The sequence below is a fragment of the Balaenoptera ricei genome, chromosome 10 (genome assembly GCF_028023285.1).
Source record: "Balaenoptera ricei isolate mBalRic1 chromosome 10, mBalRic1.hap2, whole genome shotgun sequence".
Lineage (NCBI taxonomy): Eukaryota > Metazoa > Chordata > Mammalia > Artiodactyla > Balaenopteridae > Balaenoptera > Balaenoptera ricei.
In genome coordinates, this window is record NC_082648.1 from 45650349 (window position 1) to 45677221 (window position 26873).

General features: G+C 53.3%; 2 protein-coding genes across 12 annotated transcripts in view; both read left to right on the forward strand.

Moving 5' to 3' along the window:
* Window positions 1-26357, forward strand: part of LOC132373254 (homeobox protein Hox-C4) — a 64567-nt gene extending 38210 nt beyond the window's left edge. For 5 of the 11 annotated variants that reach the window (XM_059936050.1, XM_059936049.1, XM_059936048.1 and 2 more), the window contains exons 2-4: window positions 23535-23651; window positions 24291-24735; window positions 25230-26357. In XM_059936050.1, coding sequence (XP_059792033.1) covers window positions 24297-24735; window positions 25230-25585 — 795 coding nt within the window. In that variant the 5' untranslated portion in view covers window positions 23535-23651; window positions 24291-24296 and the 3' untranslated portion in view covers window positions 25586-26357. Of the gene's footprint in view, window positions 1-468; window positions 1672-8930; window positions 9014-23534; window positions 23652-24290; window positions 24736-25229 lie in introns of those variants that run through there. The other 6 variants (XM_059936053.1, XM_059936055.1, XM_059936058.1 and 3 more) reach the window with 3 other exon arrangements.
* Window positions 3802-6284, forward strand: HOXC5 (homeobox C5). The gene is made up of 2 exons (XM_059936063.1): window positions 3802-4514; window positions 5235-6284. The coding sequence occupies exons 1-2, from the start codon at window positions 4061-4063 to the stop codon at window positions 5447-5449; spliced, it is 669 nt and encodes a 222-aa protein (XP_059792046.1). The 5' UTR covers window positions 3802-4060; the 3' UTR covers window positions 5450-6284.
* Window positions 26358-26873: the final 516 nt, after the last annotated feature.

Sequence of the window (26873 nt, forward strand, 5' to 3'; positions counted from 1 at the left end):
TGAGGGGGCAGGAACAGGGCAGGGGATGAGGGGAGGGGGTGGGGGAGCCCCCCCAAAGTCGAGTCAGGCTGAGGAGAAGGGAGGGGGAGAGGAGGGGACAGAGAAGTGGGGAGAAGTTTCCAAGGAGCTAGGGCGCTTGGGGAGATGGGGGAACCCAGTCGTACAGAAATGGGGCCCCATCCCCCGTGTTTGGGATTTTTCAAAAATCAGCCTTTAGACTTGCAGCTTTCTGCCTGGTTCTGTCCCCCACCCTACCCCCACCTTTCTTTGGGACCCACCTACCAACCTGGGGGGGGGGACTGAATGAAGTTGGGATCCTGGCTGTAGTACCCCCAGTGGGGGTGGAGGCAGGGCAGAGAGGAGAAGGCTGGAGCCCGAGGGGGCCCGTGAGTTGCTGGCCAAGTTGGGAGGGTCAGGGCTGTGCTAGGCTAAATCGTCTGTGGAGGATGCCTTGCTGATTGTTCTTAGTGTGTTTTGTGCCCGGATCTCTAGGGGTCGGCTATGGAGCGGACCGGAGGCGCGGTCGCCAGATCTACTCGCGGTACCAGACCCTGGAACTGGAGAAGGAATTTCACTTCAACCGCTACCTAACGCGGCGCCGGCGCATCGAGATCGCCAACGCGCTCTGCCTGACCGAGCGACAGATCAAAATCTGGTTCCAGAACCGCCGGATGAAGTGGAAAAAAGAGTCTAATCTCACGTCCACGCTCTCAGGGGGCGGCGGAGGGGCTGCGGTCGACAGCCTGGGCGGAAAAGAGGAAAAGCGGGAAGAGACAGAAGAGGAGAAGCAGAAAGAGTGACCAGGACTGTCCCTGCCACCCCTCTCTCTCCTGCTCCCTCGCTCCCCCCAACTCCCTCCTAATCACACACTCTGTATTTATCACTGGCACAATTGATGTTTGGACTTCCTGAGACAAAATTAGGGAGTCAAATATGGACCTGAAAAGTCAACTCTGGACCCCCTCCCTCACCGCACAGACTCTTTCACAAGGCGCCTCCTCCTCCTGCTCCTCCTGCTCCCTCGCTAGCTCGTTCTCGGCTCGTCTGCAGGCCCCTTCCCTCGCCCAGGCCTTGGGGCTCGTGCCTGAACCTCGCTTCAGACTCCACAGATCTCCCTCCAAACGAGGACTTGGCCTCCCACCCTCTCGGCGCCCCCCACCCCCGCCCCCGCGCAGACAGCCGGCTCCCGGGCCCGGGGGCCTCCGCTCCCAGGCCTCAGGGCCCGGCGTGGCAGCCGGGGAGGGCGGGAGGCCCAAGTAGGGTGCGTGGTGGTCCCACAGCAACCCCCAGGGCCTGCCCGCAGCCCCCGCCCGGCCCCTCTGCCCCAGCAAATGCCCAGCCCAGGCGAATTGTATTTAAAGAATCCTGGGGATCATTATGGCATATTACAAACTGTGACCATTTCTGTGTGAATATTTTTAGCTGTATTTGTGGTCTCTGTATTTATATTTATGTTTAGCACCGTCCGTGTTCCAATCCCATCTTAAAAAGGAAAAAAAAAAAAAAAGAGGGGAAAGTACAAAAAGAAAAAATAGTGAATGACGTTTGTTTAGCCGGTAGGAGAAAAAAAATAAATTAAAAAAATCTCGTCGTGTTACCCTCCTGTATAAATCCGACCTCTGGATCCGTTCTCGAATATTTAATAAAACTGATATTATTTTTAAAAGTTTATATCGGGATTTCTGTTACTTCGCTCGCCTGCCGGCCTCGGGGTGAAACTTGGAACAGGCTCCGAGCGCTCCCGCGTCTGCCCGCCGCCTGCGAGCCCCCGGCCCCCTGCACGCGCCTCGCCCGGCCCGGCGCTGAGCCCTGCCTCCCGGTTCTCCCGGGGATCGCGCTGGTGGCTGAGAGGCCTCTCCGGGTTCCCCACATAGAGCAACGTCCTCGCCCCGCAAAAAGGGCCGCACGGGGTTTCGCTGGGGGTAGAGTGGGAGCCCGGGTTGGTCGGTGTGGTCTCCGGCCCCACACAGGCCTTTCTTCCTGCCTTTGGTAGTCTGGGGTCCTCGGCTTCTGAACCCCGGGCCCCAAAGGCCAGAAAGGACGCATTATCCAGGCCCCAGTTCACCCCCGCCCACTCCCCGGAGCGAGGAGGGAGGCGCAGCCGGAAGCCAGCAGGGCAGCCCCCGGCCCGCGCCAGGCCGACTCTTGCGAAACGTGGCGGAGGCGGAGAACCGAGGGAAAGAGGAGACCGCGGGACCCGAGCCCTTCGGCAGAGATTGAGCGATTCAAGGACATCTCGGAAAAGAAAGCCTGGAAACTGAGCTCTCGCCTGCTCTGGGACTCCTGACGTGGCCGGGACCAAATTCCTTCCTCCTTACAGCGCCAGCCCCAGTCTGGTTCCTTACTCTTTCTTCTCCCCTCAAACTAGGCCGGTGAGGAGCGCAGCCAGACCCTAGCCCTTCCCCAGCTCAGGCCTTCTCTCCTAAGCCCAGCCAGAGAAACCTGAGTGGACCTAGGGGGTGAGGTAGTGAGGGGGTCTCCCAGAGGGAAAAAATCCGCCAGTTTTCCAGACCTTCCAGATCCCCCGCCAGCGCCCCCTCCAGCGCCTCTGCCAGCGGGGGCGGGAGGGGGGCTTCTCCTGGCCGGGGCGGATATTTCCTGGGGAGAGGCAGGCAGGAAAGAATAAGACTTGGGGCTAGCGGAGGGGGGATGTGAAGGGGCCGAATAGCTGCGGAGCCCCTGGTCACAGGCTGTGAAGGTGGCCCAGACGCCAGCCCTGCCTACCCCCATCCCCCCACCCCCAGCTAGATCCTTTTGGACACCTCCAGAAAGCTCAGAAATTGCTCTCCTATGGACCTTTTGAACCCAGGTCCCTGGAAAGCCTGGTCCAGAGGCCTTTCCTCCAAAGGGCACAAAACAGGCCTTTTCCTCTGCCCTGCTCATATAATATTTGTGGAAGCTTGAATCTTGCTTCTCCATGCCCTCAATTAACATCTATTTTCCATCCAAAATACCTGGCATGGGTACCACACCAGGGTCATACACAGGGATGCAGAGCAGTCCTCCAGTTCATTGTGTGTGGTTCTTCACCCACCCAGCTAGCCATCCACCCACTCACACAATTGAAAATTGCCTTGTTGCTACTCTGGGGTCCCTGGCACGATGAGGAGGCCTACTCATCTTCCCCTGGCTCCTCACCTCCAGGCTCATCCCAGAGTCCCCAGCACTCTCAGTCCCATGAGCCCCCTATCTAGTTCTGCCCACCCGGGACCCCTCCTCCTGGGCATCCTGCCTACCTCTGCAGAGGCTGGGTTCACTTTCTCAGGCTGACAGGCACCTCCTCAGCAGTATCAGGGCCCTGGGGCCTCAAAGGAAAGGGACCTCGACCCTTGGTTTAGAGAACCTGAGATAAGCCCCCTCCAGCCTGGGTAGGGGCTCTCCTACCTCAATCCCCTTCCCTCCGCCATTTTTGAACATTGAAAGACCCCGGGGTTGGGGAGGATGGGGCCATCCGTTACCCAAGAAAACCCCGAAAAAACAGAAAACAAAAAACCAAAAAGCAAAACAAACCCTCTGTGCATCCTAGTGAAGCCTCATCTCCCCTTAAAATTAAATACAATTTAAAAGGCCATTTCAGTGGTTTGTTGCAGCAACACCCAGCTTCTCCTCTACAGCGTGGAAAATCCAGAGTCCTGAAGGCCAGCCAGCGAGCCAGGCTGCAATTCCTCCAAGGAGGCACCAGGTGTCGCTGTGGGCTCGTTGTCCCGCCTACCCCCCAATTCCAAGAACCTTTTTTTTTTTCTCCCCCTTCTCTCTCTTTCTCTCTCTCCCTCACTCCCTCTCCCCCTTGGTTGGGCTTTGCCAACATATCAAGATGCGTTTCGCCGGCTTCCATCACTAACCTCCCGGAGGTCATCAAGCCAAATTTATGAGTGGCCGCTCGAGTCACGTGACTCTATTTAAGGCTCCCTTATTTGGGAAGAGCGCATAGGATAAAGAAAGAGATATCTCCACCTATAAATTGTGCACTTTGGAGAACAAAAAACCCCTCAACTTCAAAGAGTCACAAATCACCCTTAATCAAAAAGGGTGCAGAAATTTTTTTTGGGCCCTCCCCGCCATGAGCTCCTACGTAGCCAATTCATTCTATAAGCAGAGCCCCAATATCCCTGCCTATAACATGCAAACTTGTGGGAACTATGGATCGGCCTCAGAGGTGCAGGCATCCAGGTATTGCTACGGCGGATTGGACTTAAGCATCACTTTCCCACCGCCTGCGCCTTCCAACTCTCTCCACGGGGTAGACATGGCTGCCAACCCCCGGGCTCACCCCGACCGCCCCGCCTGCAGCGCCGCGGCCGCTCCGGGACACGCTCTGGGCAGAGATGAAGCGGCTCCTCTGAACCCCGGGATGTACAGTCAGAAGGCGGCTCGCCCAGCGCTGGAGGAGCGAGCTAAGAGCAGTGGGGAGATCAAAGAGGAGCAGGCGCAGACAGGGCAGCCCGCCGGACTGAGCCAGCCACCGGCCCCGCCACAGATTTACCCGTGGATGACCAAACTGCACATGAGCCACGGTAAACTTTAGGACTTCATTTTGCGCGCTCGGGTCCGCCTGGGTTTTATAGGCCATGCGGGGCAAATAAAGAAAAAAAACCTGCGGCCATAAATTTTACGATCCAGGCATCAATGGCTCGTAAAACTGTCCACTAAAAGGCTTAGAGGCTGTGTGCGCCCAAATTTACGACGACATAATTGGATCATAGGAACAAAACGTGTATAAAAGGCAATATTCAATTTTGGGGGGAGAGGGAGGGAGTTAAAAAAATAGAGGAATCTGAAGGGTGAGGAGCGCGGGGCTCCAGAGCGGGGATCCCCCCGCGGTCCCTCCTCCCTCCCCTGCGGAGCCGGCTCGGCCGCCGCTTGCCGCTCCGGAAGATTTCAGCGACTTGGGAGGGGCGGAAGGGGGGTCCCCGGTGCTCGGATCTCGAGGGTGCTTATTGTTCGGTCCGAGCCTGGGTCTCCCTCTCCCCCCCACCCCCTCAGCCCCTCCGGCTGCTGAGTGAAGGCTGCGGCGGAAAGTTTCCTGCCTGGGCGGAGGCGCCTCTCCCGGGGCCAGGCTGGGCTGGGCTGCGCTGGGCTGGGCTGGGCCGGGCCCGCCTGCGGCCCGCCGGGCCTGTCCTGCCCCGCTCGCGTCTTCTCCCTCCGGCTGCGGGTGGGGACCTGGGGCTGGGATGGGGAAGCTGGGGCGCTGCACGCTATTCACCCCTTCCTGGCTTGGGGGGTTTATATTCCAGAGACTGACGGCAAGCGGTCCCGAACCAGTTACACGCGCTACCAGACTCTGGAACTGGAAAAAGAATTCCACTTTAACCGCTACCTCACTCGCCGCAGGCGCATAGAGATCGCCAACAACTTGTGTCTCAACGAGAGACAGATCAAGATCTGGTTCCAGAACCGCAGGATGAAGTGGAAGAAAGATTCCAAAATGAAAAGCAAAGAGGCTCTCTAGAGGCAGCGGGGAGGCCCGCCGAGAGCACCCCGAGCCCGCTTCGGTCCCTGCGCCTTTCCTTTTCGGTTTTCCTCTCTCGGTATAGGGCGGGGGCTTGGAGCATCGGCTCCCCGGCCTCACAGACAACAGCTCTTTCCCTTGGCATTCCGCATCCCCACCGACCCCAGGTTCCCGCGTGGCTGCCCGCGCTGCCCGGACTCCCCTCAGTTCGGCTCAGCACCGAGGTCCCAGGGCAGGCTATCCGCAGGATCCCCAGGGGGCTGTGGCATAAGGGCTGGTGCTGAGCGAGCCCGGCCTGGGCTGCCTCTCAGGATTCCTGCCCCGGCGTGGCCGCCGGGGTTCAGGTGGGCCCTGCGGGCGCCTCAGGCCCCGCGCCCGGACCCTCCGGCCTCGCCCTCTCCTTTGTTCCAGGCTGCGGGCTCGGTAAGAGGATGGTTGTGCCTGGCAGAGTCCGGCACCAGACTCGGGGTGCTTCCTTGTAGCCACTAAACTCGATGTTCATTTTTTAAATGATTTGCATATGAAAGGGGGAAGATGACTGACTGTCTGCCTAGGGCCCCCTTGGTTGCCCTATGCTCTCCCAACCTGCACCCCCCACCCCAAAGCCCGGGAACTTGTCCAGCCTGCGCTCTCTGCATGCCCTCTCAGGCCCCCAGCCTCAGACCGCTAGCTAGCTCAACTATTGGGGTTCCCTGCTACTGGACCCCAGCAAAGGTCCTAGAGGCTCCTGGCTGCCCCAGCAGTCCCTGCTACGACTTCCGGTGTCCTTCTGCTCATCGCTATTGTCCAACTATTTATTGACTCCAGGTCTTTCCTGAAACTATATTTTGTCATATCAAATAAAGACAAAGAGAGAACAGGACTAAAGATGCAGCGGCTCCTCTCTGTTTGGGGGGCATGTATTGGGGAAAATTGTCTAAATGGGCTATGGGTGTTGGGGGAGGCCCGCAGCCTTTAAGCCTCTCCTTTAAAATAATTTTTAGGAACCTCTAGGAGTATTGAGAAGAAGAAGGTCAAACTGAGCTTCTTTCTCAATCCCTGGCTCCAAGAAGGACCTCTCGGGGAAGGGGAGGGCACCCAAGCCGTCTGTACTGGCTTTTCCCATGCTGTGGCTGTCCCAGGCATTCAGGCCTCTGCACCCACTCCCACTTTGGCTGGATGGATCTGAGGCCTCTAGACTGGCAGCGGCCCGACAGCATGCCAGAGCTAATCTGCAGGGACCAAGGACCCATGGCTCCACGGTGCTCAGACTCAGGCCCTTCTGGGCCTGTGCAGAGCTCTCTCAGGGCTATGGGGTCCCCGGGCCTCGCTGGACATAGAGGAAGGGCTGAGCCCTCAGCCTAGGGGCCTATTTGGTCCCAAAAGGATGCTCAGAAAGAGTTGGTACTGCTCAGTAGAGGGGCGCTGTGGGAGGAGGTGTGTGAGCTTTCTAAGGTTGGGGGGAAGCAGTGGGGCAACTTGCAGTGTGTACCTGCCTGGCAGGAAATGTTCAGACTGTCTTCCCCACCTCCTAGGGCCTAGGGCTATGCAGGACAATTAGCTGGGAGAGGAGTTGCATAGACCAGTGCCTGAGTTGCGTCTGTTTGCCATCATTTATCTCAGTCTTTGGGATTTTGTGTGGAGGGGGAGGGGGAGCTAAAGGGAAGGGGAGAAGGCAGATAATTCAGGTGGTGCCTGAGGCTGGCCTAGGCCAAAGATCTGCTCCGCCCCAGGCTCCTGGGATGGGATGGGGGAGGAAGTACTTTATAGGAGAAACAAATGCGGGAAGGGTTCATAAAACTTTACTGCATTTCCTCTCCCGCCTCCCACGACGGGGTGATTTCCTGGAGCCAAGCCTAGGCCCCCCACACTGGGGGCGGGGGCCAGTTCGGTATCTGGGCTAGAAGTCTATTCCATCAGCCAAGAGGGAAAGGGAGCAGAGAGGCTTTGGGGAGGGGCAAGGAGAATATTTATGATTATTAATGCTGATGCTCCTTGGATTTATTATAAGGACTGACTTCTCTGCATCCCACTGCCTAAGCTGCCAGTCTGTCATTTTTTTTTTTCTGAAAGACCCAAGAGGCTTGCCTCACCCCATGCCTAGCATGTAGGAGGTCTCCACACATGTTTCTTGAACTGCACCCATGGCTACACCCTTCCCCTTCTCACTGCACTCAGGCCAGGTTAGGGAGCCTGTAATGTCTCTCTTCCACTAGCGCTCAGCAGTCAGCCCAGCCCTGCACCAACTCATCTGTCTCCTTTCTCTCAAATAAAATGTGTAATTTTCTTCAGAGAGTTATTTTAATTTTTTCTCCATGCTGAGTAAAACTATTGGGCGAGCAGTGAAGTGTGGAGAAGCACTGGCGTCTCCAGTGGGTAACAGTTAACTAAGAAAGAGGTTGTAGTGCCCACCATCACCCACCCCAACCTCCCTGACTGCCGAGGCCCTGCGCTTCCTCCTGGGGGTTGAGGTGCGGTGGGGTGAGGGGATGCATCGCCCCGGGAGGAGAACCAGGAGCTTGGCCAGGGGTGGGGACAGTGTGGCTCAGACCCGCTGGGCAGGGTACACCAGCCCCACTGTGCACTGATGCCTCCTCCCCGCAGGGTTTGGGTCTCTCTTTCCCTGGAGGAGCTGGAGTAGTGACTCCAATCGGCCAGACTTGGGTAGACACAGCCGTGCCTGCCAGTTTTCCACCCTCTGTCACAGTCCGCAGACCTGCGCTCAGGGCCCAGCCTCTGCTTCAGCGGCATCAGCGACCACAACCTAGACAGAGGCCTCGGACATACTCCCTTGCACTGCGAGTGGGTGCGGCCCAGACTCTTGCTTTCTCCCAGAGCAGAGGCTTCTGCTTCACCAGCCGGCCTCCTGGAACAATCTTCAAGTACCAGGGTTTGGCATTGCTCTTGGGGAGTTAGTGGAGGGGCTTCTGGGTCCCAAACAGAGACCACGGAGCCTGCTTCTCCACTTTGCCCTGGAACCCACCCCCTGTGGCAGTGAGAAAGAAGGGGAAGAAGCGTGACTTACCTTCCCCGGGGAGTGGGAAGAGGGGGACACGGCCCACTCTGAGCAATTAGAGGAGAGAGGAGAAAAAAAATAGGAGGAAAAAAAATATCAACATGACCTCGAAGGCGACAGGTCCTTATGTAAGTAAGTAAGTAAATAAATAAATAAATAAAGATCCACCCTCTCCCCTCTCCCCACCCTGCAAGGGGGGTATGGGGGTGAGGCCAAGGAGCAGCACAAGGGCTTTTTAGTGTAACTGAGCATTAGGGAAACACGCAGGGCTTCTATGTGAATTTAGGAGTTTGAAACTTTTGGAGGTTATTTATGTGAATGGCCCGAAGGCAAGCCCATGAGTGGCTCTTGGGGGACCACGTGATGTCATTAAACCAAGTTTTATGGTGTAGGGAGAGCTGACAAACCCACAATATATTTACATCATATATAATCTTAACTGTCCAGCCACGCAGCTGCTGGTGAGGTTTAATGCTAGGACAGAGGGCCTGGCAGTTAGAGGGGATTACGGCGCTGGGGATGATGGTGAGAGAGGTTACATCTTCGCAAATGAATCCCAGACGAACGCTGTAAGTTAATTTTCTCTATCTCTGACCCTTTCTCTCATTTACCTAATCCCCCCCCCTCAAAGAGGAGGCAGTTCCCACTCATGAAGGGAGGGGAAGAAGGCCTCCCCAGGCCTCCCCAGGCCAGGGTGGGAGAAGAAGAGGAGAAGCCGCTGGGAGGTAGGAGGATGGGGGAGCTTGTCTCCCCAGACCAGCCCTCCCCACCCCCAGCCCCTCGGTCCCTCCAGCTGCAAGTCGACTGGGGTAAAGAGAGACCTGTGTCCTTTAGAGCTTTGCCAGGTCTCCCTGACCCCCTCTCCCTTCTCAGCTGGGAAGAAAGACAGCGGCAGACACAGGGATGTTTGGTGTTTGTTAGGAGTGTGTAAACTCTAGGCACAAGTGCAAAGGGCCTCTGGGGCCCTTGTTCTGGGGAGGGGCCAGTTCAGCCCTTGGCCAGTGGCCCAGAGTCCAGGCAGGGCAGGCAGCTGGGGAGGGGGACAGGGAAGGAGGCCTTTGGGACTACTGAGCCCGCAGGCTGTGAACTGAAATGGCGGAAGCATCTTAAAGTTGGCGGGTGGAGCCCAGGGAGTCCCGAAACGTTCTCTCTCTCTTCACCACCAGGCCTGGGTGGGCAGCTGTCCCAGTCTCCACAGTCTGGGGTCTTAGTCTGTCTGGGGCCAGTGTGGTTTCATGCCTCCCCCTCCCTCTAACTGTCGGGGTCTTTCCTGGCATCCCTAGCGCTGGCCTGAGGTAAAACTAGGCCCTGGAGGCCTAGAGGCTCCTGCTGTGAGTGGAGTATAAATGGGCATGGGAGTGGAGGCAATGTCTTTACTAGGCTGGCCAGGAAAGTCCCCTAGCCCCGAGGAGAGAGTGGCCTCTGGGCGATGGAGCCCTCAGGACCCAATATGGGTATGGTGCCCTGGGGCCAATCTCAGACTGGGACTCCCTTCAGGTTTCTAGGAAGGAACAGCAGAGGCGTTGGGCACGGAGGCACGTGTCCTCCACACGCAGGTGTGGAGGACACGTAGTGTTCACCTGCCCGTGCTTCACTGGGAGCTAAACAAAGAAAATGACAACATAGGAACGCAGGTTATCTGAAGGGGCCAGGGATTCCAAAGCAGAGTGGGAAGTGGGTCCTTAGAGGGCAAGGCATCTAGGCCAGGGGAAAGGGGGAGGGGAGCGAGGGGGTGAGCCAGAGCAGAGGGGGAGGGAATGCTTTGGGGGCAAGGGGCTCTGGGCGCCCACTGGGTGGAGAGGTGCAGTTGGGGGACAGGAGGAGGACGCTGTTACCGTGCCCCTGTCGCCCAAAAGACTGAGAAAGAAACAGGAATCAGGCAGAGGCAGGGAGCCCAGGCAGACTCTGGCAGGGTGATGGGGGACAGAGACCCAGGGACACCTGGTGTCAGAGCTGGAGCCCCATCCCTCGCTCTAGGGGACTGTCGCATGTGTGAGGAGCTGAAGAGCGGGGGATGGGGGGCTCCCAGGTGGAGAACTCTCCAAAGCCTTCCCTCCCGGGCCTCAGTCCCTCACCACCCACCTCCCCCTCCAGCCTCCCACCCCTTTATTTTCTGGAGAAGCGTTAGGATCCCAGCGGACTCTTCCCAGGAACTCATTGGAGAATTAACTCTCGTGTTCTCCCTTTCTCATTACGGGCCCTCCCCGACTCTACCCCTCCCTCCCAGTCTGATTTTGAGGATTTTTGGAAACTTTCCATCCAAGCAGCAGGGAGATGGGAGTTTCCCTTGGTCTATAACTTGACTCCCCCCCTCCCTCCAGCCTCCCTTGGGTCTGGGGGAGCGAATCTAATGGTCTTCAATCAAGAATTTAACCAGGGCCAAAGTCCCACACCCAAGCAAGACTCGCTGCCTTCCCCCACTCCTGGCCAGATCTCAGTCCCAATCCCTTCAGCTCTGTGTAGCAGGGTGAGTGAGTGTGTTTCTGTTTTACAGATTTACACAGCGTCTCTCGGAGGGTTTCTATGACTCCCTCGCCCCCTTTTCCTGTTTCTTAGGCTCAAAAGTTCCATGTAAATATCACCCCTTCTTCCCACCGCAGTAATTACAGACTGTCTTTCCTCTCAGATAATTTGCCACGGCGTTGTTGTTGTTGTTTGTTGTTTGTTTTTTTGTTGTGGTGGTGGGTTTATTTATTTATTTATTTAGCTGTTTTGTAGGACTAATACAAATGGCAGTAGTACAAATACAAACGGGCCTTGAGATTCTTGGTTTTCCCACCCCTCCCCCATTCTGGAATTTGAGGTTTCTCTGGAGTAGGGGGATGGGCGGTCCATCAGGTGCCAAGGTGCCCCAACTAACCCGGAAAGCTTTTAATTTTGTTCCTAGGTCTTTAACCCTAGAAGAGGTCAAGCAACCAATCAGAAATGCGCTAAGCAGGGTCACATGGCCTTTAGCAACCAATCAGCCAAAAAGTACTGGGGTCTCAGTTTCGGCCTTCCCCACACTCCTCTTCCTCTCTCCCCACAACCCTCTTTAGTTCTTGGGTCCTCCATGTCTCTGATGTGAAGGGGATAAGTGATGCTGAGAATATTCTAGCCCTCTTCCTCTGTCCCTGACGCAGCTCTGGGGAGTCTTTGGCTTTTGTCCTCCAGTTCTAACAAAGTTATACTTCGAGATCAGTCTCAACTGTACTGGGATCTGAGGTTGTGGGGCATCCTCTGTATTATTCTCATGTTCTCCTGTGTGATCTTACCCAATTCCCTGGACTTTATAGATAATGCACTCTAGATTAGGCTGTACAGTGGGTGTGGATACAAACTCCAGCCCTGAATTCAAATTCTGACTATGATTATTCCCTATACACTTACCTTGCACACCTTTTCGCTTTCATTCTCTTCTGATCCTCTTGGGGACAGGTGGAGTGATTAGAAGAGACCTCTTTTGATTTATCTTTCTGGAAATGCTCCAGAAGCCATTAGCTTTATCAAAGTGTCTCTGGCATGGTTGGGGAAGGGAGCAAAAGGGAAGGGAGACTTTTTGAAAGTTGTATTTGGTACCTTTAGTTTGTTGAGTAACTTCAAGTCAGTTGAAAGAAGCATTCTGGAAAAGGGAATCAGCACGGAAAACCAGGACCCTTCCCCCTCCCTGCCCCCATACTAAACAGGTGATGGATTTAAGTCCCCTTCCTTTCCATTCTTCTAACAAGATACGATGATGATGATGAAAATGATCCTTTGTCCTGGCCAATGGTTATCAAAGGACACAGCCACTGAAGGTGTGGATTTTGGTGTTTGTGTTTATACATGGGTTAGGTCAGAACAAGCAATGGCTGATAAACTATTTCTGAGCAAGACCATCTGATGGCACAGAGAATGTGCATGTATGGCAGGAGTGCTTGTCCTCATGTCTCCTGAACACTTGACTTTCAGGTCCAGACCCAGGCATTTCTCCCCCCACCCCCATCCCCCAGTCTCCAAGGCTTTGTTCCAGGGTTAATTTTCTGGTTGAGTTCCCCTCCCCTCCCCTCCCCTTCTCCTCCTCCTCCTCCTGAACTCGTGCCCTCCTTGAACTGACTGAGGAGCAAGAGTTCTGATGGGCTGTGCCACCCAGACCTCTAAGCCCTCCTCTGGGGGTGTCAAGGGATAGCCCAGATTGAGCTGGGCTTTGTCAGCACTCCCCTGTCAATTTGCCTTCTGGGTGGGGCTGATTTGGGGCCAATGCCACAGGTCAGGTGGGAAGGATTAGAATGAGAAGCCAGAGGGAGGGCAGCTCTTCTCATAAACCATTGAGCCCCCACTTCCCAAGTCACCTTCAATCCCACCACTCCATTGACCTCTATCATGAATTATTAGAGCACACAAACTTATCTTTCCCTGGTAGATGGTGTGGTAGTCTTGCCTGAGACCAATCCTCATCTCTATGTGGATATCTCATGCTGGAGTTTCCAGACTCTAGGAAAGTAAGGAAAGAAAGGGCAGGAGTGTTGGCTCATTCTAAGCAGGCACTGGGAAGAGAGATTTTATTGCCTCAGCCCCTCTTAATATCCAGGTCAACTTTATCTGTGTCTTTGACTCTCACTCTCTTTGTGTAATTGCTTTGGGCTGAGTTTCTGAGCTGAAACATCATTGTCCTGGGCTTTAATTCTGTGCTTTCCTTTCCTGGAGAGACAGGCACTGCTCTGAGCCTCCTCCTCAGTGGGATTGGAGACCCTGGAGCCCTTAGAAGTGGAGAAGGGACAGAATCTGGATTCAGGACCCCAAGCTAGGGCTTTTTGGCTTTTTGAGGTTCAATTTAATGAAGAGGCTAGCTGTTAGAGGGCCAAGAAAATCACATCCGTTTTGTCGGGTCTTTGTAACCCAGAATGGTGGGTCTGTTGTGATACCTCCCTTCACTGCTTTGATGGGGTCCCAGGAGCCCAAGGAGTCTGGACTGAGGAACTGAGGTGATAGAGATCTCTTTGTCCTTGAGTCCTACAGAAGAACCCTGGAATCCATTTTCTTCTCCCACTCCTAGGAAGATTCACTGTGTGGGGGTGGGGGTGGGAAGGAGATGAAATTTGGGACTTAGGGAAGTTGGGCTAGGTTATCCAGGACCTTGTTCAGCCTCTGATGACCAGGCCTTAGAAGCTAGAATGAGAGGTTGACCAGAAGGCTCTGGGCATGCTGCGGAGCCGGTGCAGGACGGAGGCTACTTCTCTACACCTGACACAAGTGCATAGAAAGTGCCATGATCTGCAGCCCCATATTAGGAGGGGGGTGTGGAATGTGTGGGCTCAGTTCCCTGGGATCCCTTCAGCTCTGCATGTGCCACAGCTCTCAGAGAGGTAGAGGAGGCTGGGTTCTGCCCTTGAAAGATCCCCAGTTCTCTCAGCCCCCAGCCCAGAACACCACACCTGAACAGACAAAGTATATGTATGTGTCCAAGTGGGTATGAAAGAGGTCTGAAGCCCAGGCTGGACACAGTAAACCAGCCGTAAACTAACTTCCCAGTAGCCCATGATTCTTCCCATCAGCCCAGCCTGAAGACCATTTGTCCTCCCCTCCCCACTCATGCCCTCGAGCCCTAGGCATCTGTTAAGTTTCTTCCCTTCTGCCTCCCCGGAAAACCAACCCCCTGGAGCAGCCCCCACAGATGGGGTCAGCCAGGCTCTTGGTGACCTTTAGTGTCCTGTTGGCCTGTTGAGTTGCAGGGGGTTGGAAGGTAATGTGGGACTATGAGGCCAGATCCTTATCTGATCAAATCTGCTCTTCAGGCTCAACTCCAAATATCTCAGGGCTGCTTCTCTGCTCAGATAGTGGAGAAAATTTTTGTCTAGTAAATACTTCTTTAAAAAGTCAACTTTCTGGCTGGAAAACCCAGTGTGTGTGTGTGTGTGTGTGTGTGTGTGTGTGTGTATGTGTGTGTGTGTGTGTGTGTGTGTGTGTATGAAGCGAGTAAGGGTCAGGTCCCTCATTTTAGATTGTGTCTCTCCCCCTCCTCTGGGTGGAGGATGGGGGCGTGGGCTGAGGTTTTATTGAAGGTGCTTTTCCTGTTGGGAGTAGAGATGGGGTCATAAAGCCTAGAGGAGGCTGTTTTGATCTGGTGACTTCTCAGGAAGTAGCATTTGAGCTTTTGCTTTGTAAATCACTCTCCCCCAAGCTGGCCAACTAGATTGGATTGCACTTCTCCAAGCCCACCTGGGGCCCTCCTTACCTCCCTTTCCCCAGTAAACCAAAGCAGAAAATTCAAAGGAAGTCCAGGGCCCCCCAAATCCTCTGCCTCCAATAAGAAAAGGGCTCATTGGTGATTTTTCCCCCTCAAAACTCCAGATTTAAAAATCATGCCATCTTTTATTTTATTTTGCCCACACAGACCTTGGTTCCCCCAACCTCTTAGTTAAAAAGGAACTAACATGGAAAGCAATCAGCTTCTGAGCCTGGTGGTAGATACCATGACTCCTGGGGGCTCTACTCTCTTATGGGGCCACTGTCTCCCTGTGATGTCTTTCCTGAGCCCAAAACCCCTTCTTGACAGGGTGAGAATTCAGGTGTGTAAGAGAGAGCTCATGAAGAGAGGGGATGGGAGGGGAGCATATAGACGACCCCATCTAGCATTGTATGAATGGAGGAAACTCTCTGCAGTCAGTGACTGGGTTTTATGTAATTAAGATGGGTGCAGGGTTGTGTGTGAAAGCCCACAGCTTTCTCACATTTCTCTCTAACCAAGCTGTTGCCAAAAAAAAAAAAAAAAATCATATTTTACCTAAATGGCTCCATTTTGTAATGTTAATGAGCCTTCCCTTCCTAAAGACACCCCAGCTTCCCATGGATCTGTCCCCCAGCTTTGGGTTAGGGAGCTAAAGGGAAAAGAAGTAAAGAGTCCTCTACCTCTGTCTCAGTTCAGGCTACATCAAGTCAGAATGCTTTCAGGCCCAGTTGTCAGGGCTCCTATCCATCGCCAGAGAGATGCCCCATATGCTGGAAATAAGGCCATAGATTATATGAGTCCCTGGGCCCTCTTAGCACTTACTTGCACAGGCTTCCGTTTACTCTCATTTATTTCCCAGAGAAGTCTGGGCTGGGGCATCCCAAACCCACAAGCATCAGAGAATCTCCCTCATTCCTAAGACTCGATGCAAATACACGTGTCTTTACAGAGAGCTGAGCAATCCCATAGCTGTATACGTGAAAATGTATTTATAGATTGCCCTGTGTATAACAGGATGTATGTTTTACATCCCTCTCTACTCCACATTTAAATGCAGATTTATAGATATTTAGATTTATAGATCCACAGTGAACGTAACAGTCCTCTGTCAAATTCCTGTGTGCACGTTACCAATCTCTCTATAGTGTTGGATGTATAAGCTGGGATGTATTGGTATAGCTCTCCCTAAATACCTGGATGAATAATTGGTGAGTTTTTTTCCTCGGTTGGAAAGAACTCTGCGTGTGCTGCTCAATCTCTATTTTGAAAATTTTATCTAGATTTATGCAAAAGTCCCAACTCATAAAATAGCTACATATTGAAGCTACATATTTGGAGATCTTTATAGTCTTTGCAGTTTTGCTGCAAACTTAAATATTTGAAAGTGTGTTTAGAGATGGTTCCATAATGCCTGTATCTATATGTAGGGGCATAGATCTCCCTCTAGAAGGACTGAAACTTACTGCATCTCTCTGTCTCTCTATCTATGTGTCAATAAAGATATCAGGTGAGTGGGGATAGGGAACAAATATCTTTGGGCTGTTTTGCTTATTAAAGGGAGTGATTCTGTTGCTATCTCCAAGGCTGAGTCCAAATGAATTATTTGCCTCCGAAAACCTGCTCTAGGGACCACAGCCCCCTCCAGGCTGTCCCTGTGACCTGAAATCCCAGCCCAGGCTCCCCAACCTGCAGTACCTCCCAAGACAGCCACTAAGAAGGGAGAGAGAAGGGAAGAGCCCTCTAGCTCCGCTCCCCTTGGCTCCCAGGGTGGAGAGGCTGACGGAGGCGTTGTCCCCCCACGCCAACTGGGCCTTTGAAATTTGGGGAAAAGAGCGTTCAAGTCCCCCACTATTTTTGTAGGGTGCCCAAGTGGTGCCAGAGTCACTGCCCGACCCATAGATGCCCCCTCCCCAGTTGTTCTTGGTGCCCAGGGCCCAATTAAGCGGCCGCCTCACTCCCGGCAGCCGAGCTCTTATCGGCCGGGATTGATGCCTCCGCGGCTCCTGTATATCATTTCCAAGATTTTTTCTGTCCAACTCCTCGGCTCCTTTGGCTTGCGCGGCTTTGACTAATGATTGCTACAGATGCCAACGTCTCCAGAATCCTAATAGCCAGGCAGGCGGACTCTTATTTACCCGGCAACATTTCTGCGGGAAGGGGTGGGGGGGAGAGGGGCTGAGGGAGCTGGGGCTGGGGTGTTGCAGGTGGGGGGGGGACAGGGAGAAGGTTGTGACCAACTCACGTTTCACTGAACTTCTTCCCCAGTGAGAAGGACATTCCCAGCTCCCTCCTCTCCCTGAGGGAAAAGCAGAATCATAAAATAGTGCTAATAGTAACTCAGAGCTCGCCTCATTGAAAAGGATCAAAGAACGAACAGGACATGGGGAAATAATCAGAGAAGTGTTTATTAGCTGTAAATAGATGAGAGATTAAGCGGGAGACCAGCGGTTTAGGGAGGAAAAAGGGGGATTTTTTTTTTTCTTCCGGAGGAGAGAAAGGGAAGGTCAGCCACGGTGGGAGAAGGGGCTCCCTTTTAAAATTTCACGTCTTCCCTGTCCTCTCCGCACCCCGCATCTAGTCTTCCCGTCCGTGGAAGTGCCTCCCCTCCTTCCCTTACTTCTCCTCACCTTCGGTCCCTCCGGTGTGGGACCGCGGCCACTTCCCAGAGGCTGCTCCGGTGCCCGCTGGGGCTGCCGGGGTGATGGGGCCTCTATCTGGGGCTGGGGAGCAAAATCAGACCCAACGGCCAACTGCGGGCTGGGGGCCGCCGGCCCTGCGGTCCCACTCGCGCCGAAGTGGTGGAAAGTTGCGGCCGAACTCGCTTCTCCCGGCGCTTCAGGGCCGCCGGCGGGGCCGGGTCTTTGGGGGAAGCGTATGGAGCTCCCCGCCGAGCCTGGAGCCGGGCGTCGTGCTTCCCGGGGTCTCGATCCCGAGCTTCCCATACATACACACCTCATTCGGGTGAAGAGAAAACAAAAACGCTGAGCAGCCCGGCTCCGAGCCCAGGCATGGAGTGCTAACTCCAACGCGGAACATTTTTCTATCAGAGAATAACGGAGCACAAAATAATTCAGCGAGGCGGATGGGCAGGAGCACGGTGTGAGAGCCCCGCGCGGTGAGGCGGCAGCAGAGCGGGCCGCGCCGCATAGCCCGGGAGGACCATTTCGTTGGAGTGTAGGGCGAGGCCGTAGCCCGGACCCGGACCCGGACCCAGCCGCCCGAGGGCCAGTCTCTAAATTACAGCCCATCAGGAGGACTCGGAAATGCAAAACAGGGAGCCGAAAGATTTAAACAGTCCAGAGGCGTCCCGACGCGGCCAAAGCGAAAATCAATCACGTAATTAAAACGGGGAGAGGGCGAGGCCCGAGCTTGGGGGTCCGGGGTTCGGAGGAGGTGGCCAAGGTGCGGGCCGAGGTGGGCGAGCGGCCTGAGGATGGGGCTCTCCCGCCGCGGCCGGAGCGCGGAGGGGCTGCGGGGAAGTTTATAGCAGATCGCTATTGATTCCCGCTTGGCTGGAAAGAGCAGGCTGTGTGTCCTCTTGCAGGCCGGACCCTGAAGCCGCCCGATGGGCCCTTCCCGGGCTCCCCCATTTTCATGGGGTTGTGGCGTGTGGTGATCCCTGGAGTGCCCCGATCTGTCCAGGCAGGTTTGTCTGAGAGCGCAAGTGGCACCAAGACGTTGCCTCTGGGTTTAAGGGGATAGAGGGAAGTGGCAGCCTAGTTTCAGGCACTTACATGTTGCCTTCGGACTGGATTCCCTCACCCCAGGGATCAAGGCTTGCCTTTGGAATGACTCTCATCTAGGGATCCAGGTTTGGAAGGGAGGTGAGTGGGCTTATTAAGGGGAAACTTGGGCCTGAGCTAACTGGACCCCTTTGGGCAGGGAAAGAGAAGGAACAGTTCCTGGAGGAAAAAAATAAGGCACGCAGGGAGCTCTGTTTGTGAGGGAATGATGTTCTTGTTATTACTGAGGTTAATGATGGTAATGATCGGATATGGCTGGGTCAGCCTGGAGAGAACGAGCTCTCCACAGCCCTTTCTCACAGAGGCTTCTCTGGAGAAGTCACCGGCTCCCCAACTTGGGTGTGATTGGGGCGAATAAAATGAAGACCTTTCCTCCCTTTCCCTGCCCTTTCCTCTCCCACTCCTTAAGAACTCCAGAAAAAAAGGGGAAACCTTATAAACTCTTCAACTCCCCCCATCATTTTCCTCTGCTCTCTCCAGTTCAGTAAAATGCATCATCTTTGGGCACTGGGCTTTTGCCGGGCACCCTTCTTAGGAAGTTCAGCAAGCAGTTACCGGGCCAAGTCCCCATGACTTCTGTTTCTGACCCTGGAGGAGACCCAGGATTCTCTTGCCTGCTATATTGGAATTCTCCCTCTATCCTTAGCCTTTCCCAGTCTCTGCCTTCCTTGGTCCTGGGTGTCTGATCCCATGGGTCTCTGGCAGCTCAGAGGCCAAGAGCATGTTGAGATGCCCTCATCAGCTCCCAAAAGGGATCCCACCTTCCTATCGGCTTCTTAATTCTGGGAGCACCAGGTCAGGGAGCTCTCCGTAAGCTCCCCTAAACCAGCCTAATTCCTAGATCTTTCAAAACCACATTTAGAGAGCTTTAAAAGTAAAAGTCCTTTCCCTCTCTAACAGGAAAGTTCAGGTTACAAATCTTCAGCAGCGCAAGCTTCCTGCAGCCACAAGTCAGAATTTTCAACAACAACAACAACAAAAAGAAGAATTAAAGCTTGCATCAAAGGGAGAAAGGGACACCCCAACCCCAATTTTAAAGGGGATACAATCCAGCAGCCTTGGACAAGAGTGGGGGCCTCACTTGGCAAGAGTCAGTGAGGCCAGGATGGGCAAGGAAGGGGGTGGGGAACCCAACCTCTAACTAACAGTTTCTCCAGCATAAAAATGAAACATCAAATTCGTTAGCCCAGGGCCTTCATTTTTTCCCCTTCCACATTATAACTAGTTATTGAACTCGCTGGAAGATCTAAAGGCCATTTGCGAAGAGACAAATTTCAATGGAGTTTCCCCATCAATAACCCCATGGCAGTGACCTATTGGAACAAGTCAAACACCCGAGGTGAAATGCAGGTCACTCTGTCTAACCAATATTAAAATGCAGCCACTTTTTAAAAAGCCACTTTAAACGAGATTTGAGGAAAATTGAATTCCAAGGAAGGCAAAGCAAGGAGGGGGAAATCCATGAGAGGACCTTGCCTATGGTCTCCGAACAAACAAGAGAGATTCATCTTTAATATTTAAAGGGGGGGCAAATTAACATTCCATGATTGCTTTTTCTTTTTTTTTTTTTTTTTTTGAGACTATAAGCGATTCCAGGAGAAAAAAAAAGGTTGAGTATTTTCTGGTGACACTTCTGGGTTATTAAAATCATTTTAGACCAATTCATTACTTTTACTGACAAGAGATTTAAGAAAAAATCAATTAAGCATTTGCATATTCTTTTGCATACATTAGCCCTGCCTGCTGGCATTAGAAAGGGACAAAACACATACATATATACATATACACACACAGGGGGGAAAATGGGAGCCTTGCTTTAGTTTGGGGTTTTCAAGTTGCTCAGAGAAAAAATAAAAATGAAATGAATTACTTGATTGTATACCATCTAAAAGTCAATTTATTTGAGGAAGAAGAAAGAGACATGTTGCAATTTTTAATCTCTAAAACAACAACAAAAACCACATACACACACGGGCGCGCGCGCCCGCACACACCCACGTCCTGCACTTCTGAGAGTGGGGAATGGAATGACCCTCATTTTCCTTCTCTTTGCCCTCCAAGTCCTGAGTTGGTTCTCCCACTTATTTTTCTCCCTAGGAAAATCCAGGGATTCTGAGAGGTGAGATTTTAAGGCATCGCAGAATCAGTGGAGCCGCTGAGGTCTCTCAGCCGGCAGCTTGTTACTGGGGAGGGGAGGAATATGGGTTATCCAACGGTCAGTATGGTAATCCGGGCACAATAAGGCCTCGCACACAATGGACACATATTTTTCTTCAGCGGTGTCAGAAGGAAAGCGCTTTGTACTGAAACATGTTTCCGAAAGAGAAACCAGATCAAGATTTAGAAAGGATATGGGGTGAGGGGGGCTTTCAGACAGTGATTGCTTAGAGGCTGGCAAAAGGTGATCAGAAAAAATAAAAAATAAAATTGGGGCAGAGAGAGGTGGAGGGCAGAGCAGGGGTTGGAGATCCCTGGGCTGAGGAGACAGGAGGGCGAAGCACAAAAGGAGATACAAGGATTCATCACGGGCAAGAACCGCTTTATTGCCCCCCTCCCCAACCCGTTAAGCCAGTGCTAAGTACAGAAGCCCTCCGAAGGGATCTTATTTCTGTGCTTGCAATAATATCCTGGTGAAAATGTTCTTATGTGTGTGTGTGGTAGAGTCTGGCTTGCTATTTTCCCCATAGGCAAGTTTCTTGCTATTAAGATATAGGAGCCCAAAGAGAGGGTTTTGGTAAATGATGTAGATAAGTGTGGGCATACTTGGGGGAATCTCCCAGATTTCACTTTCTGGATGTGCATATCGAATTAGCTGTGAAAACCTGGAATGAAAACTCCACAGATTTATGGCTGCATAAGGAGGCATTTAATACATTAATAAATATGAATAGTATGAATGCATATATATTTGTTAGCAGTAATAACCAAAGACGGATTTGACATGTGGTTGGAGGCATCTGAACTCTCTGGATCTACTTACACATACTGGCCCGAAGTGGGTTTCCTGCTCCCGTTCCCTCGACCCACCTGCAGGAGCTCAGAATCCTGGGGAGTGGTGGTGTAAGATGTGCAATGCCTTGGGAAGGACTCCCTAATAAGCCCAAGAGGGTGAAGAGATGGAAGAAAAGCGAGCTGAGGTGGGGGCAGGGCTGGTAGAAGGTGAATGTGAGGACTGGGAGGAGGGGAGCCAGGTGGAGCAGAGATTATTCCCTGCCAGGATGAGGTGGGGCAGCCTGATCCAGGTGCAGGCCTAGAAGGGAGGATGGGGGTGGGGCTGGAAGGCTTTCTCCTTCAGCAGCCTTCCTCCCACCCTACCTGAGCTCTCAGGAGCTTTGCCTCTCCCCAGGCAGCAGTCTGGGGCTGGGTTCAGAATTTTTATGTAGATCAGCAGTCAGCATTGGTTTCCCTCTGCCACTTCCAACAACTTATAATTAACCTACCCCCCTCCCACCAATAATAAAACCCTCACGCACTCCAAATCACTGTCAACCAAGCAGCAGCCTTCCCCTTCTCACAGTCTCAAGCTCCTCTTCCAGCCAAACCAGCCAGCCCTCACACGCAGAGGGTCCCGGACAGGAGTGGGCAGGAGTTCTCAACCAACTTTGGAAATCTGAGAACCTCTTCTAAGAGATGGTCAACCTCCAGGGAATTCCGGTTCTCTCACCCATCTGGTGGCAGGGGTCGGGCACTGACCTCTTGGGGAGAGGGTATCCAGGGACCCCCAAGCACTGGCTCTTGGTGAGCCTGGGGTGAGTGTGGGGGGGCTTGAGCATTGCAGAAGGGAAGGCAGCCAGGGGCCCAGGCAGGGCGAATCAGTCCCTCTGGGCACCGGCTGTGGCCCAGCTCTCATTCCAGCCCTCAGGGTGAGCCCTAATTTGGAAGTGGGGACCCTCTCTGACATCCCAAAGGTGGTGAGAGACAGATTGGGAATCTCCCGCCTTCAGCCTCCCCTCTCACAAGGGTTTTATTTTTTTTCCCTTTCCCCTCCTCATTCCCTTAATTGCAGATGTTCTAATTAAACCCTCAAATAGTTGTTATGCCGTTTTAAAAGGTACTTATTCAAGTGTCAACCAGGCTGGGTTGGGAGGAGGCAGCGTAGGGCGGCGAATTAAAGGTAGATTGACTAATCACAGCGGCGATCATAATAATAAAATCAGAGGGAAAAAAAATCACATTACGACTTTTCGTGGAAAGGAGGGAGCAGGCAGCCAGCGGCCGCCAGCCCTGCGCTGCCGCCGACACAAAGAGTGCGGGCGATTCCTCGAGACTGATTTATGACGTTTTACAGCCCTATAAAAGCTGTAGCGACGAGGCAAGCGCTTCTACCACCGCTGGCAGATTTAGTCTAATAAATAAAACATAAACAGTTAACTTTATGTGTCACTTTTATTGTTATCAAGTAAAATATAGCCGAGCCCCGGCAAGCTATGATTTTAAACTATAATTGTTATCAAGTGCAACAAGGGGACCCGGCTCCCTCCCTGGGCTCTCCCTTCTGCCACCCCCACCTCAACTCTGAGTTATGGGATCAGTTAATTGGAATTGGTGCAAGACGTGGCCACCCCTAGCTGAGGGGGGTGTGTGTCAGAAAGCAGCTCTTCCTTGCCCCCTCCCTCCTCCATGGCCCTGCCACCCCACCATCAGGGTATTCCTGTGGGTGGGTAGCAGGGAGAGGGGAGGGCGCAGGAATGGGCTGGAGACCCCCAAGTCCCGCCCAGCATCCCCAGCTTCGTGAGCTCACCCTTCAGCTTTTGGAAGGCGGCCTGGAGCTGGCCCTTGGGGATGCGTGTTTACATGTAAACACATGTGTTACATGGATACAATCCCTGGCCGGAAGCAGGCTCTACAGACGCAGGCCTCCCCCTTAGCTAGGTCTGCCCTCTGTGGGGATGGAGAAAGAAGAGCTCCCTGGGCCTTGGCTGGGCACCATCCCAGGGCACTGGCCCCTGGCAGAGTGCTCTCCTCCCTGCTCCAGGTCCTTGGGAACCAGCCTTGGAGACAGTTGTCAGAAAGCAGCAGGCCGGACGGAATGGAGAGTGGAAACAGCGGCCAGCAGGAGAGATGCTCTGCTCTGGGCTGGGAAGGGAGGGTTAGTGGGTACTCGGGGAGGGCAAGGCTTCTGAACTTTGCTTTTGCCAACCACTTCCTGTCTCTCTTCAGCGGGGGCTCAACCCCCAGACCTCCAGAAATGACGTCAGAATCATTTGCATCCCGCTGCCTCTACCTGCCCTGTCCAGCTGGGACCCTGCCTCGCCGGCCCCATGGCCAGAGGGTTGGGTGAGTGTGTATGGGGGAGGGGGCTGGACTCCGGTCTCCTTGGATGGGGGGCATCCCAGGCTCACCAGCTTCCTGGGCTCAGCCTGGGCCTCTCCCCATCCAACCTCCACTCCAGTCCTCATTCAACTTCCTCTTCCTGCGAAAGAGGGGCGCTGCCACGGTGCCCTACGCAGACTGAGACAGGATCGCCATGAATGGAGACCTCTAGAAAAGCTCGGGAGCCGAAGCCCGAGGGGCCCACCGGAGGCCCAAGGGGAGACCCTGGGCGGGGGCTGAATCACAGCCTCCCGACAGCCCCCCAATGCCCAGGCTTTGGAAGGGAGCTGGGGGCTTCCCATCTCCTTTTGCAGGGGAGGGTTGTCAGTCGGCGGGGTGTGCACTGGGGGCACCGCAGCCCCTGCCAGCTAACCCCACATCACAGCCACCCCCCCACCCCAGCACCACCACCACCACACGCACAAAAAAAATTGGATACATTTTGAATAAAGCGATTCGGTTCCTTATCCGGGGACTGGGTTGCTCCGTGTGATTGGCCGGCGGAGTCACATGGTGAAAGTAACTTTACAGGGTCGCTAGCTAGTAGGAGGGCTTTATGGAGCAGAAAAACGACAAAGCGAGAAAAATTATTTTCCACTCCAGAAATTAATGATCATGAGCTCGTATTTGATGGACTCTAACTACATCGATCCGAAATTTCCTCCATGCGAAGAATATTCGCAAAATAGCTACATCCCTGAACACAGTCCGGAATATTACGGCCGGACCAGGGAATCGGGATTCCAGCATCACCACCAGGAGCTGTACCCACCACCGCCTCCGCGCCCTAGCTACCCTGAGCGCCAGTATAGCTGCACCAGTCTCCAGGGGCCGGGCAATTCGCGAGGCCACGGCCCGGCCCAGGCGGGCCACCACCACCCCGAGAAATCACAGCCGCTCTGCGAGCCGGCGCCTCTCTCAGGCGCCTCCGCCTCCCCGTCCCCAGCCCCGCCAGCCTGCAGCCAGCCAGCCCCTGACCATCCCTCCAGCGCCGCCAGCAAGCAACCCATAGTCTACCCATGGATGAAAAAAATCCACGTTAGCACGGGTAGGCAACTTTGCTTTTTGCTCTCCCCCTCCCTCCCCTCTTCCCCAGCGCTCCCCACCCTCCTCGGCCCCCTCCGGCCCCCGTCCTCCTTTCTCTCCTTCCCCCTCTCTCTCCAGGAGCGACTCTGGGTTAGCACAATTGAACTGGATTTACGAGCGAGAATGGGTAATTACATCCCCCATAAATTTTATGGCTTAGCTACTCTGGGCAGTCCGAGCCATGTGCTACGATCTGTTATGTATGTGTGAAAACTATGCTCGCTTTCTAAGGGCGCATAAATAATTCAGTGTCGTTACAATGAGGATTCCCCTCTTATTACACTACAAAGTCTCCAGCTCCCTTCAACTTCTTTATAACCCCTTTAGCTTGATGACTTTATTTCCACCACCCCTCTCCTCCTGTTACAACAGAGCTGAGGATGGGGTGAGGGTGGGGGGCAGGGAGCCTGCTGCCTTTGAACCCCACTATTTGCTTTTCCCCTCCCCCTCCCCCAGTGAACCCCAATTATAACGGAGGGGAACCCAAGCGCTCGAGGACAGCCTACACCCGGCAGCAAGTCCTGGAATTAGAGAAAGAGTTTCATTACAATCGCTACCTGACCCGAAGGAGAAGGATCGAGATCGCCCACTCGCTGTGCCTCTCTGAGAGGCAGATCAAAATCTGGTTCCAAAACCGTCGCATGAAATGGAAGAAGGACCACCGACTCCCCAACACCAAAGTCAGGTCAGCGCCCCCGGCGGGCGCTGTGCCCAGCACCCTCTCGGCAGCCACCCCGGGCACTTCTGAAGACCACTCCCAGAGCGCCACGCCACCGGAGCAGCAACGGGCAGAGGACATTACCAGGTTATAAAACATAACTCACACCCTGCCCCCACCCCAGGCCCCCATCCTCCCCTCACACACAAATTGACTCTTATTTATAGAATTTAATATATATATATATTTTGGTTCTTTTCTCTCTTCCTCCCACCTTATCCCTCGTCATTTCCAAACAGACAAAACAGATAAACAAACAAGCCCCCTGCCCTTCTCTCCTTTCCACTGTTAAGGACCCTTTTAAGCATGTGATGTTGTCTTAGCATGGTACCTGCTGGGGTTTTTTTTTAAGGCCATTTTGGGGGGTTATTTATTTTTTAAGGAAAAAAAGCTGCAAAAATTATATATTGCAAGGTACGATGGTCTGGTTTAGGTGCGTTTCAGGGGAAATGAGGAAAAGAAAAAAGGAAAGAGATTTTTAAGCCAATTCTCCTCCTTCTTCTTTCTCCTCCTCCTCCTTCCCCGCTCTTTCCTTAGGCCTTTTGCATTGAAAATGCACCAGGGGAGGTTAGTGAGGGGGAAGTCATTTTAAGGAGAACAAAGCTATGAAGTTCTTTTGTATTATTGTTGGGGGGAGCTGGGAGGAGAGGGGGGAAGACAGCAGACAAAGCTAAATGCATCTGGAGAGCCTCTCAGAGCTGTTCAGTTTGAGGAGCCAAAAGAAAATAAAAATGAACTTTCAGTTCAGAGAGGCAGTCTATAGGTAGAATACCCCTCATCCCCCCATCGTGGTTATTGTGTTTTTGGACTGAATTTACTTGATTATTGTAAAACTTGCAATAAAGAATTTTAGTGTCGATGTGAAATGCCCCGTGATCAATAATAAACCAGTGGATGTGAATTAGTTTTACGTCAATGTCTGATGGTTTCTTTTTATCCCCCTCCTCCTTCTGACCTGGTAACATCCCACCTTCTCTATATAGTTGCCGAAGTTTACTCTAAGCAAACACACAAATCTTAACTCTCAACTCCAGTTTCCCAAGGTCCTTAGAAGAACCAGCAAAAGGTTTGGGGCAGAGGATCTCAGGAGAGGGAATGTGGAAGATTAGGGCCAATTTCTCCCTGAGTCTGCAGAGGCCAGACTCTCCTGGGGGTAATTAGAGTGGAGCTGGGAAGGGGGGGTGTCTCACTTTTCTAGAGTTTAGCACAGTGCCTTCTTTTGTCTATTTCCTTCTCCTCTCTTCTCCTTTCTCTCTGATGAGTAGGCCTGCCTAATTTGCAGACTAGAAGGCAAGATTAGGGAGTTGGGAGGAAGAAGAGTTTTCATCTTTGGGAAGCTCTTTGGGAATAAGGGATTAAGGAAGATGCCCACTCAACATGCC